Source organism: Rutilus rutilus (assembly GCF_951802725.1).
Source record: "Rutilus rutilus genome assembly, chromosome: 24".
In the NCBI taxonomy this organism is placed as follows: domain Eukaryota; kingdom Metazoa; phylum Chordata; class Actinopteri; order Cypriniformes; family Leuciscidae; genus Rutilus; species Rutilus rutilus.
In genome coordinates this window covers 13955802-13974747 of record NC_140228.1, presented here as the reverse complement: position 1 = coordinate 13974747, position 18946 = coordinate 13955802, and the positions used below count along the sequence as shown (strand labels likewise).

The 18946-nt window shown below is 34.9% G+C and overlaps 2 protein-coding genes across 3 annotated transcripts; both read left to right on the top strand.

Annotated features, from left to right (window-relative positions):
* Window positions 1-1731: 1731 nt before the first annotated feature.
* Window positions 1732-9540, top strand: hhatlb (hedgehog acyltransferase like, b). 2 transcript variants are annotated; one of them, XM_084399141.1, is made up of 12 exons: window positions 1732-2168; window positions 3203-3323; window positions 4259-4326; window positions 4408-4521; window positions 4638-4832; window positions 5933-6142; window positions 6224-6395; window positions 6484-6628; window positions 6753-6788; window positions 7221-7422; window positions 7634-7775; window positions 7865-9540. In XM_084399141.1, exons 1-12 carry the CDS (start codon window positions 1833-1835, stop codon window positions 8095-8097), a joined length of 1974 nt encoding a protein of 657 aa, XP_084255267.1. In that variant the 5' UTR covers window positions 1732-1832; the 3' UTR covers window positions 8098-9540. The 2 variants fall into 2 exon arrangements, with proteins under 2 accessions (XP_084255267.1, XP_084255266.1); XM_084399140.1 differs by having other exon boundaries at window positions 1733-2168; window positions 4638-4836; window positions 5937-6142.
* A 1330-nt stretch (window positions 9541-10870) lies between these two features.
* On the top strand, window positions 10871-15574 carry klhl40b (kelch-like family member 40b). Its single transcript, XM_084399066.1, has 6 exons — window positions 10871-12161; window positions 13169-13329; window positions 13445-13552; window positions 13916-14101; window positions 14249-14398; window positions 14967-15574. The coding sequence occupies exons 1-6, from the start codon at window positions 11031-11033 to the stop codon at window positions 15100-15102; spliced, it is 1872 nt and encodes a 623-aa protein (XP_084255192.1). The 5' UTR covers window positions 10871-11030; the 3' UTR covers window positions 15103-15574.
* Window positions 15575-18946: the final 3372 nt, after the last annotated feature.

The following is an 18946-nucleotide window of genomic DNA, read 5'->3' as shown; positions in this document are numbered from 1 at the left end:
TATTTTAATAAACTAAAAAATAAAAAAAAGTATTAAATTAAGTACTTTTTATTCATCTTGTGGGCTCCCTAGTGGGCCCTGGGTTGAAAACCACTAGTTTTTAATGTTTCTCAGGACAAAGCTTGGTGATGTGGATGTTAGATATGTTAACATATTACATTGTTCTGCTTAAAAACTAAACAGCCGAACTGCCAGGACTTACTAAATCAAGTCATTGTGACTAAATCTGGTATTTCAGGTGTTCTTAATGTGAACACTGTAAAAAATGATATGATCATTAAGTTGTGACAACATGTTTATACATTGTGTTTTATATATATATATATATATATATATATATATATATATATATATATATATATATATATATATATATATATATACACAGTGCTATGCATAAGTGAATACACCCATGACTAAAGTTGACACCCCTATGTTAAATTCCCATGGAGGCAGGCAGTATTTAAAAAAAAAAAAATTTAGGATACTATGCATCCTGATAAAGTTCCCTTGGCCTTTGGAATTAAAATAGCCCCACATCATCACATAGCCTTCACCATACCTAGAGATTGGCATGGTTTTATTTCAGTTAGCCTAATAGCTAGTTTGATTTGCATTGAGAGATGATCTTATGGAAAGTACCCCATGCCAATCTCTAGGTATGGTGAATGCTATGTGATGATGTGGGGCTATTTTAATTCCAAAGGCCAAGGGAACTTTATCAGGATGCATAGTATCCTAAATTTTTTTTTTTTAAATACTTAAAAATAAAAATCTGCCTGCCTCCATGGGAATTTAACATAGGGGTGTACTCACTTATGCACCATGTATTTTAAGGAAGAACATTTATTTATTTACGATACATTATTCATTCACAAAGAAAATTGGTGTCCTTAAAGGTTGGATTTTTCCTAATTTTTTAAATTAAGGCATTAAGTTCAATTTCCAAAATATGATTTTTTATTCCTCTTTTTAGTCAACTTTAGCATGGGTGTATTCACTTATGCATAGCACTGTATATATATATATATATGTTTTTTTTTTTTTTTTTACATACAAGTTAAGCAATTTTCACTTTTTTCTTATAAGTTATATAAGATTCAACTAATTTTTTAAAGTTTAATGCAATTTAAGTTGAAATTATTTAAATATACAAGCTGATTGTACTTAAAAAAAAAAATTTTTTACAGTGCATAAACAATGGCTTAATTTAGAACTAGGTAACTAAGATTTAAGATGAGCTAAGATTAACATGTTTTATTTTTGAACGGAATGGTGTTTATTTAGGTTTGAAGATAGATAGGTGCCCCAGCCCAAATTGTCAACCAAATATGATCATCCAAAAACAGCCTTGACCCTGACAGAAACAGGTGTTGAAGTGTGTGAATGTATGCCCGGGCTCCTGGCTTTTCTTAAAGGCTGCTAAACAAGTAATAGCCTAAAATACATTTCAGTTATACTAAGGGACTGTAACAATGCTCTGTATTAGCAAATAGCTCTTTAATAATGTGCTGATAGGTAGATTCTGACTAATGTAGGCTCATGCACAAGTGGTAGGCAGTGTAAAAGATTTATCCAATACCTTTATATACAGTAGCTTATATCATCTACTGTGTCTTATCAGAGTTTACTTTAGGCAGAATGGACTACCATTACCTAACATGCCTTCTCTAGTTGACCCCTGACCTATGGGAAACCAGTGATTTCAGTCTTAACAAAAGCAAAACTTGATATTCCACACCCATGCTTCTCAGGTACAGTTTCATATTGTATATTTATATAAATGTTTCAAAGCCTATAGTGTTTCCTTTTATAATTGCGTGTATATATTTATGTTACATACCTTTTCTAACCCATCTTCTATTTCTTATGTAGGGCATTCAGTATGCAAGCAATGGAGGTCCAAGCCTGTTTCTATTGATACAACATGGCACAATGGGTCCGCCCCCCTATGGGCAGCTTCAGATGAATATAAATACATCTCCTGTTCACCTTTAACTGTCCGCAACTGCCCAACAGGCAGTTTGTGCGCCCAGCTGACACCTTGTAGAAACAGAGAGGATGCATTAGACTATTATTTTGCTGATTTTTGTGATTATTTTAAGTTCAAGTGGATTTTTCAGTATTTCAAAGGCCCTTTGGGTTACGGTGGCATTGCTGTGCTCAAGGTTAGTACAATAGGTGTTTCTAAAATCTGCTCGGCACCTACACGCAGCGCATGACCCACTAACATTTAACCAAGAAATAATCTGCTAATTTACTTAAGGTGAAATCTCACAATAACAAACATCACAACAAAGCAGACCTTGTTATTTGAGTTCATACCTTTAAATTATTAGAAGATAAATAGACAAAAGAATAATCTGCTGGTTAGAAAAGACAGCATTTGGCTTGAAATGTACAAGTGATGCTTCAGTCAGTACAATGAGAGCAGAAAATAGTCTAGCTAAAAATAGCATGTGCTCACATAGTGTAGATGCTTCCTGCTCACACAATTCAAATCATTGGAAACTTCTGCCCTGCCCTCAAATTCTTTTTGGTTTTATTCATTTATTTTTGTAAGAAAGTGTTCAGAGATTATAATTCAGTAACACTTTGATAGTACACTTACGACATTGTACTAACTATAAGTAACTGCAACTACATGTCAACTAGCAGTCATTAGAGTATTAGTAGACAGTCTGCTTAATTTTATTTTGATGCTCCCCCAACACACATTCTACTGACTATAAGTGACTTTGCATGCACGTCAACTAACCCTAACCTTAATCCTAAACTAACAACCTATTAGTACTCTAATGAGAGTTAGTTAATGTGTAGTTGCCAATTAATGAGAGTTAGTAATTGCAAAGTTGCTTATAGTTAGTAGTATGTCTAAAGTGGACTGATGCAATTTATATTTATGCAGTTTAACAGACTTTTATCCATTTACAAACATTCACAGCAAACATTGTATCAATTCATGTGCTCCCTGGGAAGCGAACCTATGACCTTGCTATTGCTAACGTCACGTTCTAAAAGTTGAGCTATAGTAACGCTGCAATATTTTTCTTTCATCCCATAGTAGATTACCAATTACCAAGATATATTTAGTAGGATCTTAAGCACTCATTGGCTGTCTTGTTTGGGAAATATTTAAATGGCCAAATCCGACACCAGATTTGTTTCTTCATTCAAACTGCACCTTTCCAAACTCTCTTAGGTTGTCCTGTGTACGATGGGGGTCAAAGCAGCTCTTCCGAGGTACGAGCTCTACTTGTATAATGTGGTGCTGTGTATGGCGATGCTCTGGGCTGCCAGATGGATATTTGACGTGTCCAGCTGTAAGTATACATGAACATATGGGACCCTAAAATGATGTCACTGTAAGAATAAAGTTTCTGTGAGGCTTTTTACCATTTTACTGTAACATCCACCTGAGCTCCTTTTCTCACTCATAAATGCACATAGAACCACGCTGTAAAAAGTAATCAGATGACTTAACTTAAAAAAAGTGAGGAAACCAGTTGCCTTAAAATTATTAAGTAAATAAATTTCATGCATAATTGGGAAAAAAAGTTATGTGGAATTGTCAAGTTCACTTAACTTAATTTTTTCAATTACTTGCACGTTTAACTTAATTAAATCAAAGTTGATTTACTTAATCACTTTAAGGCAACGGGTTTACAGTAGAGCAAAGAAATAGCACTACAGTTACTGTATGAGGAAAAAGACAGCACAGCTATTCGCATGCCTCAGAAAGCTATGCAAAGTACGCAGCAGGGATCATATGTCAGTATTAATATACCAAGAGACTGAACAGAGGAAGAGAAGAGAAAGAGAAAGGTACTATTGTGGGTTTATGACAAAATTTGCATTTGCATTCAATATACAGTAATAACATCATTGAATATGCAGTTTTTTGCATTCATATAATATACACATCTATAAATCCATGTTTTTGCAGAATTAAATGACTGAAAGGTATTTTTGTGGGTTTATGCCAGAAACTACTGAATTTGCATTTAATATAATAATTAGTGCTGTCAAATCGATTAATCGCATCTAAACATAAAAGTTTATGAATGTGTGTGTATATATATATATATATATATATTTTTTTTTTTTACACAAACACACAAACTTTTATGTTTGATGCGATTAATCACAATCGATTTGACAGCGCTAGTAATAATATCAATGGATAAGCAATTTTTTGCATCCATGTTTTTACATCTATTAATCAGAGCGTTACATGACTTTATGATTCTTTATTCAGCAAATGCCAACAAAAAAACCTTCAAGACCAGTGTTCAGCCAGGATGGTACTACTCTGGCAGAAAAATGGTGAGATTTTGTATGTGTAATTTCATACTGGATCTAAATAAAATTGTGAATGTGGACTGATTTATCAGTGTCGCTCTGCAGGATACAGCTGACGTCGAGTGGATGATGTGGTTCTCCACGTTCAGAGTGCATATCATCTTTGCACTCTCAGGTCATGTGATCTTTGCCAAGATCTGCTCCTTGCTGGCTCCGCAGGTGGCTCTTGAAAGTCCAGACACATCTGTGTTACATGTGACACTATTGACTAAATTTATCACTCCATACGGCCAACCTGAGAGGCTCATTCTCTCATTTTTTTCCCCATCCCACAGTACAGATCTCTGGTGTTCATGGTGTACGGTATGCTGGCAGTTTTCTGCAGTATGGGCTGGGCTTACGTCATGCTCATCCTGTCTCACTGTGTGCTGCTCTATAGCATCTCTCTGGTCAAGCTCAGGTGGCTCTGCTTCGTTGCTGGACTCACTACATTGGCTACTTTCAAAATGGAGCCCTTCATTTCCTGGCAGGCATGTCACTGACACTGTAAAAATATAAAATATAAAAATGTAAATAGTGCTACAGTAAAGCTATAATACATAACGGTCATCACCATTTGGTATTATTGTTATAATTTTTTTTTTTAATGGAAATAAATTAAATGTTTATGTTATAAATATAATTTGTTAATTATACATTTTAATTTTAAAATAAATACACAAAATAAATTAAATCTAAATGTTTATGTTATAAATATAATTTGTTAATTATAAATTTTAATTTTAAAATAAATAAACAAAATAAATTAAATCTAAATGTTTATACATTTTATAAATTTCATTATAAATGTTATTTAAAAAATAAACAAATTAAATAATAAATATAATTATCTTCACTAATTATTATTTCTATTGTTTAGTACTAATATTAAAATGAAAAGAAATTAAATCTAAATGTTTATAAATGCTATAAATATTTAATGATATATTTTAAGAAAAATAAGCAAATAAAATAAACAAAACTATTATTATCATTATATATTGTTACTATTGTATCTATTGAAATCTAAATGTTTATAAATGTTATACATTTTTAATTTTACATTTTATTTAAAACAATAAGCAAATAAAATAAAAATAAATAACTTTTATCATTAATTATTACTTTTGTATATTATTATTAGTAGTAGTAGTAGTAGTAAAATATTTTTTTATAAATGTTATACACTTTTAAATTATACATTTTATTTAAAAAATAAGAAAATTAAATTAAATAAACAATAATTACCATATTGTCATTAATTATTATTACTATTGTATATTGTTATTATTATAAAATGTAATAAAATAAAATGTAATCTAAATGTTTATCAATTTATACATTTTATTTAAAAAATAAGAGAATATCATTTTAATTATTAGTGTACACTTATTATTACTATTATTTTTATTATTAAAATGAAAAGAAATGACAATAATGATAATCATTGTTTTTTTTATTTTAATAAAAATAATCATTCTTATTATTCATTATTAAAATAAAAGAAACAAATAAATTACAATGAACAATACATATCATTATTATTATTTGTGATTATGATTGTGTTCATTTGAGATGGCTCATCTTTCAGGCAGGTTTTGTGACTGGCAATTTTGATCTCCGTCCTCTTCTGTTCTACGGCGGCTGTGGTTTCACCATCATGCGCTGTATGAGTTTTGCTCTTGAGAACTGTGAGAGAAAAGATGGAAACTACAGCATCCTGGAGCTTCTCAAGTACAACTTTTACCTCCCCTTCTTTTACTTCGGACCCATCATGACATTCGACAAGTTCTACATTCAGGTCTGCAACTAAATTTACCGGATGAAATGATGGTTTGATTATTTTCCAAATGAATAGCGTTGCCCTTTGACACCCCACCAGGCCAATAACCCTGACCTGACAAGGAAGGACGGGGAGATGTGGAACATTTCCATCCAGGCCCTGCTACACCTGGGGGTTATTATGATAGTGGCAGTCCTCTTTCACTTCATGTACATTCTGACCATTCCTAGTGACATGAAGCTCCTTAAACGCATCTCTGACTGGGCCCTCGGTAAGCATGTGTGTGTTAGTATTCACTTACTATGCTCAAGTTATAGTCCAAAAGACCATCATAGCCTTTCTCTTCTTCCACTATTCAGTTGGATTGGCCTACTTAAATCTGGTGTATGATTGGGTGAAAGCGGCAGTGATGTTTGGAGTGATAAACACAGTATCAAGACTGGATCACCTGGACCCTCCCAAACCCCCGAAATGCATTACAATGCTTTATGTTTTCTCTGAGGCGTGAGTGAGCCCTTTTCATTTGTTGTCGTTTTTAAATTTTTCACAAATTGATTTTGATATAATCAGTAAAACAAAACTATATTCATCATTCTAAAAATGAAAAACATTCCATTCTTTTTTACAGACACTTTGATCGAGGAATAAACGAATTTCTATGCAAGTATGATTGACATTGTTACATCTATCAGACTTTTAAAGAGGAAAGTTCACCCAAAAATTCTTCATTTACTCACCCTCAAGTTGTTCCAAACCTGTATGAGTTTCTTTCTTCTGTTGGACACAAAAGAAGATATTTTAAAGAATGGCAGTAACCAGACATTTGACTGTAGCCATTGACTTCCATATATTTTTTCTCCTATGGAAGTCAATGACGACGGAATACCGTCAAATGTTTGATATTCTTCAAAAGATCTTCTTTTGTGTTCAACAGAAGAAAGAAACTCATACAGGTTTGGAACAACTTGAGGGTGAGTAAATGATGAAAGAATGTTTATTTTCGGTGAACTATCCCATTTTTGGTGAACTATCCCTTTAAGCAACACAATGCTTTCAAGCATCAGAATTTTAACAAAGAATGCCGTCATCTCCACAGGTATGTTTATAACTACCTAGGCGGAAAACATGAGAACGTTTTGGATGAGCTGATAGCCTCTCTGTGCACGTTTGGCATCACGGCCCTCTGGCTGGGACCAAGCTGGGTGGTTTTCATCTGGTCTTTCTTAAACTGCTTTGGCCTTAATTTTGAATTGTGGACCGCAAAACTCTTCTCCATGGAACCTTTTATTTCAATTGAGGTAAGTTAAAGAAATATGACTAGTAATAATTTGCTGGATGTTGTAGTCAGGTACTCAATTCAAAGTGCTAATGATAATTCTAGTGCGTCAGGGCTCCCTCTAGTGGTTAAATGTTTGGTGCTAAAAATGTCCTATAGTGCTCCATCTGGTGGTTAAATGTTAAATGACTGGTAATATAAACAAATCTACAAATGTTTCCTTCCACCAACAGATGGCGATATCAGATTCTATGTCACGCAGGATCAGGGCTGTGTTTAATACCTTCAACTTCTGGACAATTGTCCTTTACAATGTCCTGGCCCTGAACAGTCTTGAATTTGCCAAACTGGTTGCAAATAGATTGTTACTTAAAGGTAAAATACTGAGGTGGTATTTGAGCAATTTAAATGCATTTTAAAAACCAAAAGATTTTATGTTTATCAAACTGTATTTTGTTTGTCAGGTTTCCCCTTCACCACCATCACTGTGATGTTCGTTACCTACTGCTTGATTCAGCTGATCAAGGAAAAGGAAAGAAGACAGGCTTTGATTGACGATCCAGACCCAATCCCAATCCCAATCCCCATCCCCCCTCCAGCCCCTGTTCCTGCACCCACTTCCACAGACCCCAGCACCACCAAGATGGACGCTGCTGCCACCCAGCCTGTGGACCCAAACAAGCAAAAGGCAGAGTAGAGATTACACATGAGAACCTTAAAAACCTGAATGGTTTTCTTACACATTCAGTGTCAACCATAGTCTAGAAATAGAGAGAAAGAATGTTTAATAACAGGACTGTAAGGTAAGATGCTGCAATCGAAACCACTATTTACATTTTTACAGAATTTCTCAACATTACAGACTCTTTAAATTAGTCACAGTTTTACATAAGTAATAGGATTTTCAAATAAGTGCTTTGTAGTTAAAAACATAGAGGATGGATTTTATTACTACTAATTTTATAACCAAGTTTTAATTTAAATGGAATACAAATACCCAGTGTTCATACAAGAAGTTATTACTGCCTGAGGTTGAAATTATGTGCTTAAAGGGTTAGTTCACCCAAAAATGAAAATTCTATCATAAATTACTCACCCTCATGTCGTTCCAAACCCTTAAGACTTTTATTCATCTTCAGAACACTTATTAATGAACTCTGAGAGCTTTCTGTCCCTCCATTGATAGCCTATGCAACTATCACTTTCAAGCCCCAGAAAGATAGTGTGGCAAAGGTAAAGACATCATAAAAGTAATCCATGTGAATCCAGTGGTTTTACCTCAATTTCATGAAGCTATGTAAGTGCTTTGCGCAAAATAACACAATTTGCCACTTTATTTACAAAAAATGAATCTCCAATACGCGTTCACGAGAGCACCACGGCGCATGCGTGCTGTGTTGACGTACGAGTTACTTTGTAAAAAAGGGGTAAATTGTGTTTTTTTGTGCAAACAAAGAATTTGCGTCACTTCATAAAAATGAGGTCACTGGAGTCACATGGATTGATGACAGAATTTTTATTTTTGGATGAACTAACCCTTCAAATTAAAATAATGGACTGAAGATCACCAAGATTAGTTTATGAAGTTGTAATATATATTAAAATAATCTTCAATAATGACCTTGTGTATGTCTCTTTGTCAGCTTGCTAGTTCTTTTCTAAACTTTTTTGGACCGTCAATTCATGTTTCAAATTACTGTAAAAGGAAATGGTAAAGTTCTTATTGACAGAGATCGATCACGGAGTCTCTCAGAGATCACAGAGGACATGGTTGCTTAAATTAAACTGTGACTCTTCACAAAAGCATGAATGCCGTTGAGAACATTCAAGATCTTTGATGTCATGAAACCCTTTTCACTCTAGGATATTTATATTAACTGGCATAAGTTAACCAATGACCACGTGAGAACTATTGATATTCTCATCAGTGACTCCTTATAAATAAAATTTGGGGAACAGTTGATATCAACCAGATATTTTGTCTTCATATTTTTGTTAACAGTCATATTAACACTTAAACGCATACCTCAGGTCTTTAGTGACCCGGGATGTCATTCACTAGCCTTTTTCCTCATTCATTTTTTAAAGTTAGACATCAACCTTTTTAGTATTTCTCAATCAATTCATTATAAACAATATTACAAGCAAAAAAACAAACAAAAAAAGATAAAATAATGCCTGTTTTCCCATTCATTTTTTGCAAAAATTGTATAGGGTCGCTAATGACCCGAGGTGTGTAACAGTGTAAGTATATTTTTTCTGCACAACAATAATTGAATCTTTGATGACTGAATAAGTACAGTTCACCTTAATTCCACAAAGTGGCGATGTTTGATACACAATGGTGAAGTGACGTCTCATTCAGTAACCGCGCAGGCAGAAAACAAAAGAATAGGAAGTATCATCAGCAAAACTTGAAATTACTCAGATTTACTGCAGAGCAAGTACTGAACGCAATCAAATATTAGTGTCACTGTCACTTGATGGTGGATCTGGTGAAGAAGCTGTCAGCGATCAATATATTGATTTTGAAGATGTTGATGTTGAAACATCATCTTCAAACATGTTGAAAATGATAGTTTTGAGAATACGTTTGAGATCACGAATGAGCCGAATGATGCAGAATGTACTGGGAAATGAGCTCTGACAAGGACAGTGATGATGGTAAAACATCTGCTCAAACTGAAGCCTTTAAAAAAAAAACATTTATTTTATTTTATTTATCTGTAATTGTTACTCTAATATCAGGAGAGTTTTATGTTATCGTGGCAGGCAGAGATCCATCCGTGTTATAGATCTGGGTCGCTAAAATAATGTTTTGTGAAACATTCATGCATTAAACGGTTAAATATAATGCATGATTGTACGTTGATTTTAACTTTTGTTATGATAGAAAATGCAGATAACAGCTCAGTCAATTTATAAAAATATCAACTTATACAATAACTTCTAGAGGTCAACTAGCACAAAAGGCTTTGGATTATATAATAAGATTATTTGGTTACACTTCATTTTAAGGTGACGTTGTTTACACAAATAAGTACTGAGCAATGAAAAACTGAGTTATTTGCTTGTAATTATGCATAATTTACTGTAATTACTATAGTAAGTAGCCTACATGTAACGCGTAACTATGCCGCCTTAAAATGAATTTTTACCGATTTATAATTTTGGGCCATTTTCCAGGGTGGGATATTTGATACCAAATGTATGGAAGTTAAGTATTTTAAGCAATAATAGCCCATTATCAATAATATATAAATTAAGAGGGTGATTCATGATCACATAAAGGTCCTATCTAGTGGCCTGTGATCTCACCTAGAAGGCCAGTGCTTCTTCTGACTGCTGTCTTTCCTATGGGGAAGTGTGTCAGCTGTTGCACATGACAGGGGGTTGTGTTTCACATGTACAAGTATGGATTCCACATCTTTGTGAAGGTTCTATAAATAGCCCCCAGTTGGAGTTTGGTTGAAGCATTGGGACAGCTGATGAAGCCTGAATTCCTGACAGCAAAGCGGAACTGTTTCAACCCTGCCTCTTCTCTCTCAACCACTAACAGAAGTGCGGAACAGAGAGCGCTGGACTAGCCATTGATTTCATTGTGACCATTAGGGATAGTACGCGATCAATATGGCTATACCTATAGATCCCATGGAGGAGCCACGCATGTACCAGCAAACCCTGCTGCAAGATGGTCTATACGATCTTCTGGAGAGCGATACGATGGTTGACTGCGTGTTGAAGATAAAAGACAAAGAGTTTCCATGCCACCGTTTGGTCCTGGCTGCTTGCAGCTCGTACTTCAGAGCTTTCTTCAAGTCAGGTATGGAGGAGAGTAAAAAGAAGGAGATCGTACTGGAGGATGTGGAGCCTGGCGTCATGGGGATGATCTTAAAGTACCTCTACACCTCGAACATCCACGTGACGGAGCAAAACGTGCAGGACATCTTCGCTTTGGCCAACATGCTTCAGATCCCCTCGATTTTCACTGTATGTGTCTCGTTCCTGCAAAAGCGATTGAGTTTGAGCAACTGTTTGGCGATTTTTCGACTAGGACTGATGCTGGATTGTCCTCGTCTGGCCATATCTGGGAGGAACTTCGCTTGCGAGCGCTTCCAGTTTATTGCTCGGGATGAAGAATTCCTGCAACTGACTCCAAGCGAATTGGCGGCCATTATTGCATCTGACACTTTGAACGTAGAAACGGAGCAAGATGTTTTTGAGGCTTTGATCAAGTGGGTTGGACATGACCAAGAAAAGAGGCTGGAGGACCTACCGAGTCTGCTGGACTGCATCAGATTACGTCTGGTTCCTCAGGACTACTTCACCAAAAATGTGGAGGAACATGAATGGTTGAGCTCGAACCCAGAGATCATGAAGAAACTGCAACTGGTCAAAGACGCCCATGCTGGGAAGCTTCCAGAAGTCAAGAAGACCAAAAGCAAAAAGAGTGCTGGTGAGGAAGGACAGAAGGAGGGAGATGAAGAGGAGGAAGAGGGGCAGGAAGAGATGCTTCCGGGCATATTGAATGACAATCTGCGGTTCGGGATGTTCCTAAGAGACTTGATCTTCATGATCAATGACACTGCATCGGTGGCTTATGACCCAACGGGAAATGATTGTTATGTGGCGGCACTCTCAACCCAAATCCCTAAAAACCACTGCAGTCTGGTCACAAAGGAAAACCAGATATTTGTGGCAGGTGGACTCTTTTTTGATGAGCAAAGCAAAGACGAACAGATCTATTCATACTTTTTGCAGGTAAAAGACTAGTTTCCTTCCCATTACTGCTTTAGTGCAGTCTAGTTTTCATTAATTCTTTTCTCAGAATCATTCATTCTACACACTGTAAAGTTTATGTGGTCTACAAAAATCTTTGACAACATTAGTAAACAGATCAGCGTGTTCTTGCATCTTTCCCAGCTATGTTTACCAATCTATTTGGATATAAGTGAAGGTTGGTTTTCTGTCCTGTGTTGATAACATATTTTCTATGAAACTTAAGACAGGATATAGTAGTCATAGTCAAGTGCAGGAGTCATCACAATTTGAAAAACATTGAAACCTAACCATTAACAACATTGTGGATAAGTTGTTATTCTGTCAGGACCACTAGCGTCAAATACGATTGACATTTAGCATACAGTTAGGATTGGCGGTATGGTTCTGGTCTGGGCAAGAACTCCCTGCGCATCCATGCAGCCTAGCATGGATAAGAGCAGGGAGAGCAGCAATAACCCCCCTTATGGTAAACAGAACAGATCCAACTTGGATGTATTGCAGCAACATAATTAGAGAATTTTAGTCTGATTCAGGGGTAATCAGAATGCCAAATCCTGACTGACGAGAGGAGGAGCTGAGGAGGGTAATTAGCTCCTGAGAAACGCGACAGCTGCTGATAATACTGAAAGAGCTTATATATGTATACAGTGATAGGCGTTGTATTCCTATAGGTAGACGTGGATCAGCTGAGAGTCAGCTGATGAGCCCTGCCAGAACTGACCCAACGCTTGATTTAGTATTAACAGACATTTACATTAGAGGGAGTGACATTCTCATTCTAGAGAGATTGGAAAAAATCTGTATAGTGTAGGGATAAGTCATCATTATTTTTTTTATTAACTTTCCTGTAGGACAAAGACTATTTTTTTTTTATGTTTAATTTGTAATTTTACGTTTATTTTGTCCACGTTTAGAATGACTTCACAGCTAACAAACATGCACTAAAAGCCACAAAATTCTAATTTTATAATTGATATATTATACAGTTTGACCCTGCAACATCGGACTGGATGGGTATGCCTCCCATGCCCTCCCCCCGCTTCCTGTTCGGGATGGGTGAGGCTGATAACTTCATCTTTGTGATTGGAGGGAAAGAAATGAAAGAAGGAGAACACATTCTGGGAACCGTTATGGTTTATGACAGACAGTAAGTACTGATGCCACGTTCATTATTTGAAGATCAGCTGTACATTTGTCTTTTGTGTTTATTGAATCATGAATCTTCCAAACAAATACTTCAAGTAGCCCTGTTTTTTTTAAAGGTATCTCAAATGGGCCGAGTCGGATCCTCTTCCCTACTCAGTATATGGCCATGGAGTAGTGTCCCATAATGAAATGATCTATGTAATCGGAGGAAAGGGAGAGAACAAGTAAGTTGATAAGCTATTTCTGGCTTCTGGTTTGAAATATGCATTTAACATGATACACTTACGATCACATTTTTTGGAATAATTACGTAAAAAAAAAAATTGTCTCTTATATTTACCAAGGCTGTATTTGATCACATTAACATTGTCAAATATTATTACAATTTAAAACAACTTATTCATGTGATGTCAAAAGCTGAATTTTCAGCATCATTACTCTAGCCTTCAGTGTCACATGATCTTTCAGAAATCATTCTAATATGCTAATTTGCTGCTCAAGAAACATTTCTTATTATTATGTTGAAATAATAATAAGATGTATAATGAGATGTTTTTGCTGCTTAACATTTTTGTCTTATTTTGTAGAGAGTGTTTGAATAGAGTGTGTTCGTATGACACTAAAAAGCATCAGTGGATGGATCTGGCTCCATTAAATACTGCACGCTCACTTTTTGGGGTCACCATCCACAAAAACAAGATCTACGTGGCAGCTGGCGTTACGGACACTGGCCTTACAGGCAGCGCTGAGGTCTATGACATCAAAACCAACAAGTAAGCGTGGCCCATGGCCGCATAAATACGTTAAAAATCTGCTGCATTATAATCTGAGTTTTATGATACGCATTGACTTGTGGGACAAACTCATCAATTAGCTTGCATTAAACTTAATATTTAACCGCAGCCCTCTCTATCTTACAGGTGGTCCGAGTTTGTGGAGTTTCCCCAGGAGCGTAGTTCTCTTAGCCTGGTAACTGTGGGTGGTGTCCTCTATGCTGTGGGTGGTTTTGCCATGTTCCCCAAAGAGGACAGCGATGATCTCATGCCGGAGGAGATGAATGACATCTGGAGGTGAGGCGCTCCTTCACTACATCAATCAGTCTTTAAGTAAAGGGAGCTGATTTAAGTTTAAAAATCTGGGGTTGGTGAGATTTTTTGTTTTTGAAAGAAGACTGCATTTATTTGATCAAAAATAAAAACAGTAATCAAATATTTGTATAATTGAAAATAACAGTTTTCTATTTCAATATATTTCCAAATGTAGCCCAATTTATTCCTGATGCAAAGCTGAATTTTCATCAGTCTGCAGTGTCACATAATCCTTCATGTATTAATAATTTCATTTTAAAAATCATATTGAACCCAGTCTTTTGAATAATAGTGTAAAAAGGGATGCAATATTACAATTCTATACTATTTTGTTGAAATAAATTAAAACCACTAAAATGTATTTTTTTAAATGCTACAAGTGAACTTTGTAATGAGCATGCACAATTAAAAATTAAATATCAATAAATCAACATCAGCCAGTCTTTAATATGGTACTGATATACTGTGCATCTCTACTAATATAGGCCCTACAGGTATTTTGTTTGTATTTTTTGATATGTTCAAATAAAAAAAGTTCATGTTTGTTCAGGTATGATGAGGGCGAGAGGAAATGGAACGGCATACTGAGGGAGATTCAGTATGCATCTGGATCAACAGTTCTGGGAGCTCGTCTCAACAGTCTTCAACTCACAAAAATGAGAGACTACGCCAGTGCTGTCCATTGAGTCAGTGTACCAAAAAGGAAAGACGTTATAAACTGATTTAAAATCAGCTATTGGACAAAATGAATACTAACCAGCACGAACCACAAGAGGACAGAACATCGATTCCATGAAAGTGATCATTTGATATTCAGCATTCAAACACACTTTAAAGATAATATATCATTTGGAACAAAAAGAAAAAGCCATCCAACCCAGGCTTATTGGAAAAACTTACCTTTGGTGACATTTCTGCCTGACTTATGTCGAATTGATGATATGTCGAATAAATTATATTATTTCGCGAAAGTCACTTTCACTTTCAAAGTGAAATGTCCAGTCAGTGGCGATAAAAGCATGTTCAGTTTTACTAAATCTGAAACAGATGAACGTGAATGTGGCGATGTGTAGGTTGTTCATATGGCGGCAGTTCCGAAATGAAATGTCCGTAACGTTTGAAAATAACCTTACAGTCTATGGGAAAAAAACAAACAAACATTTGCTGAGCAATACCATTTCAACTTGATTCTACAAGTCTGTGAGCTCTTTTATTGTTGACTCAAGTTTCACGACACTTATTATAACTATACCCAAACGCGCTCTGCCTCACGTGAAATATTGCGTAGAAAACAGTCCTACATTTGATCTTACGATAATTTCTCAAATGTGCGTACGTGTGATTCAGACTCAGAGAACCAACGTACGCACAAAACAACAACAACGTGTCATTAACATATTAAGGGAGAGCACCAGTCAGAGTACAAATTCTTTACTTGAGAATGGCGAGAGAATTGGAATACCATTCCAAATGGTAGGCTATAGTTGACTCTCTTTTCCAAGTCAAAGCCAGTTTTTATAAATATAAACGTAGACGTGGATTTTTGGCGTAGCTTACGCACACTCCAAGTTCAAATCTGTGTAGGCTATGCACGTTTTATAAACAAGGCCCCACAAGTGCAATTGCTGTACCAGGTGAGCTACCAAGCAAGTTTACTACATTAGAAAAGTCATAATAAGTCTTTATTAATGGATAATATGCACCTGTAATTATAATTAGTTTGAAAGGGAATAAGATTTGTTGGTGTTTTACTGCTAGTGTTCAATTCAGGTGGAAACTGCAGTGAGTTGTGTTTATATAGCCTGATGTTTTTCAAGTTTTGCAAAAATGTGGGCACGTTTTTCCAGTAAGCCTATGCAACCAGAAGCAGCTACAGATATTTTGAAAATAAGGCTGTGGAAATGCTGTTTCTGAACACTATTATTATGGTCTGAGCTTCTTGTGTCAAGTTGTTTAATTGGTAATTTTATTGTTTTCTATTGTATTATTGTTCAGGTGACATTTCTGTTGTGTTCTGTATGAGAGAAATATTTGCCTTTCAAAGTAAAGCAAAAAAAAAAACGAAACACAAAAATGCTTGTTGTGATGTTTCATTTAGTTTACTATTGAATTGAAATGATAATTTTATTTTGTTACAGACAATAAATACTACCCAATACAATAAATGACAAAATACAGCTTCATTTTATTAGCACCGCTAGACTTTGTATTGTTTAGTATTCTGCTGACAGAACCAGCACAACTGCCAACTGCATGTACACAAAGTTAACTAAGACATACTAGCGTATAGAACACTCATGATTGTTTTAATACATTGAAAGTATGGGTACGTTTAAGTATTGCATGTTGAATGCTAGTTTAGGAAAAAAAAGTTAATATATTTCTTGAATTTGGTTTTATAATGTCTTTCCAATATAACTATGGTGAGTGGTTTCTTTGAAAATTAAACAGACAAAAAGAAGAAAAACTACTCAAATTCTGAAGTGCAAATCGCCTCTTGCTATCACTTATAATTTATTACAAAGGATAGCACACAACAGAACAAACTAAAATAACAGACAAATCCTTCTTAATATAAATCTTTCTCTCTTTCCAAAATCACTTAAATACACATACTTAAAAAAAAAAAAAAGGAAAAAAAGGCCACAAGCATCCGAAGTCTTTCTTAATAAGCAGCAAACTAGGAATAATACACACTAGTAAATTATGCAGACAATAAAAAAAATAGTAAAGACTTGACTTCCACCTTTTATTCTACATCACAACCTGTAAGAGAAATATTTTCTTTCAGATGCACAAAATCAATTCAAAATTTAGCTCTTCAATGGCCTTTTCGTACTACAATATCTCAAAAGATAGAGATTTACTTCTGTGCAATTTCACTGCATGTAAAATAATAAGACTTTAGTTTGAGAGAGAGAGAGAGAGAGAGAGAGAGAGAGAGAGAGAGAAATTAAGGGGGAAAATATGATCATAACAGAAAGCCTTCAGCAGTTTCTTTTAAACTTTTTAACAAAACATGTTATCCAAAACCTTGTACCATAACATTACTATCCAAATAAAGTGCACAAAAAAAAAAAAAAAGGGATTCACCTTGTTATAAGACATAAAGCAAGTGCTATGTGCATCAGAAAACTTTCTGGGGAAGTTTTTAATATTTCAATAATATCGTTAAAGGAACATGAGATGAAATATATATTTTTTAATATATTAAAAGGGACTTTAAAAATATAAACATCCTCAATGTATTGAGATCCCGAAGGTTGAGGACACTGTAATAAAGTTAGTTGGGTATAAGGTGCAATATGACACCGAAAAACATGTAAAGAACACTAACAACATATCCGTGGCAAAACCATAAAAGGCTTAAACAATAATCACCTGGCACAACATTTAGATTTCTGCTAAATAAAAAAAGTCCTTTTCAAAAGACCTCCTGGTCATGGTCTCTGCTCAGATCACCATTATCTTCCCCAATGATCATGGCAACTCTATTCCATTACACACTTAAGACAAGTTTGTTATAGTGCCTCTTATAACTGATCTTATTGATCATACATATTTTTACAGTGTACACCTATGTTATGCTCTGTTTATTATTATTATTATTAATTCCAGAATTTCTACAATTCCATTCCAAACTTAAAGGTATAGTTTAGATTGAATTAAATTGCTGTCATCATTTACTCACCCTCATGTAGCAGCTTGAGCATTCTGCTATTAATAACCCCTTTTGTAAAGGGATAAAGTCATAACAATAACAGAATATACATTTTTGGGTGAACAGTTCCTTTAACTATGCAAGCTCGTTACCCGCCACGGAATAAAAAAAGGTGAATGTTTATATTTGCAATTTTAAGTTTATATTTGCAAATTTGCCCACTTTATAACTCGCAATTGCGATTTTTTTCATCTCACAATTCTGAATTATGAGATAAAGTAGCAATTCTGAGATATAAATGGACTTTTTCCCCCTCAGAATTGAGAGATACAGTAAACTCACAATTCAGACTTTTTTTTTTTCTTGGAATGGTGAGATAAAAAGACGTTATTACCTTTTTATTTTATTTTATTTCATGGCAGAAACAAGCTTCCATATTTAACTGACCATTCTGCCGGGACTTTCAGAAACTTCTTAAAGAAACACATACCATTTAAAACCACTTGCCATTACTTGCATTAAGCTACGTTTTCCTAACCCAGAAACATGACTGATGTACTGTGAACAAGGTACGGTAATATTTAAGATGGTTAGAAGGTAAAATTCTAGAGTTTATTCCCAATATAAAAACTTATTTCCATCTTGCAAGTTCTTTCATGAGTGCTGACCTCCACATCTCACCACATTCATTTGACTCTACAAAGAATGTAAACAAAGAAAACCGATTAAACAGAGTTTATTTACAGACTATGTATGTTTATATATATCGTAAATGTGTGTGTGTGTATATTTATATATATTTAAATATTTATATAGGATAATACCTATTATAGCTACAACATTTTACTGCTCCTAGAGTTGTTAGAGTG

Excerpts from the sequence above, each read along its gene's own strand:
- hhatlb (XM_084399141.1), top strand. The coding sequence starts at position 1,833 with ATGTTACATACCTTTTCTAACCCATCTTCTATTTCTTATGTAGGGCAT. Across the intron at positions 3,324-4,258 it reads GATATTTGACGTGTCCAGCT|CAAATGCCAACAAAAAAACC; the intron begins GTAAGTATACAT and ends TTCTTTATTCAG. Across the intron at positions 6,396-6,483 it reads CATCTCTGACTGGGCCCTCG|TTGGATTGGCCTACTTAAAT; the intron begins GTAAGCATGTGT and ends TCCACTATTCAG.
- klhl40b (XM_084399066.1), top strand. The coding sequence starts at position 11,031 with ATGGCTATACCTATAGATCCCATGGAGGAGCCACGCATGTACCAGCAA. Across the intron at positions 12,162-13,168 it reads TCTATTCATACTTTTTGCAG|TTTGACCCTGCAACATCGGA; the intron begins GTAAAAGACTAG and ends TATATTATACAG. Across the intron at positions 13,553-13,915 it reads GGAGGAAAGGGAGAGAACAA|AGAGTGTTTGAATAGAGTGT; the intron begins GTAAGTTGATAA and ends CTTATTTTGTAG.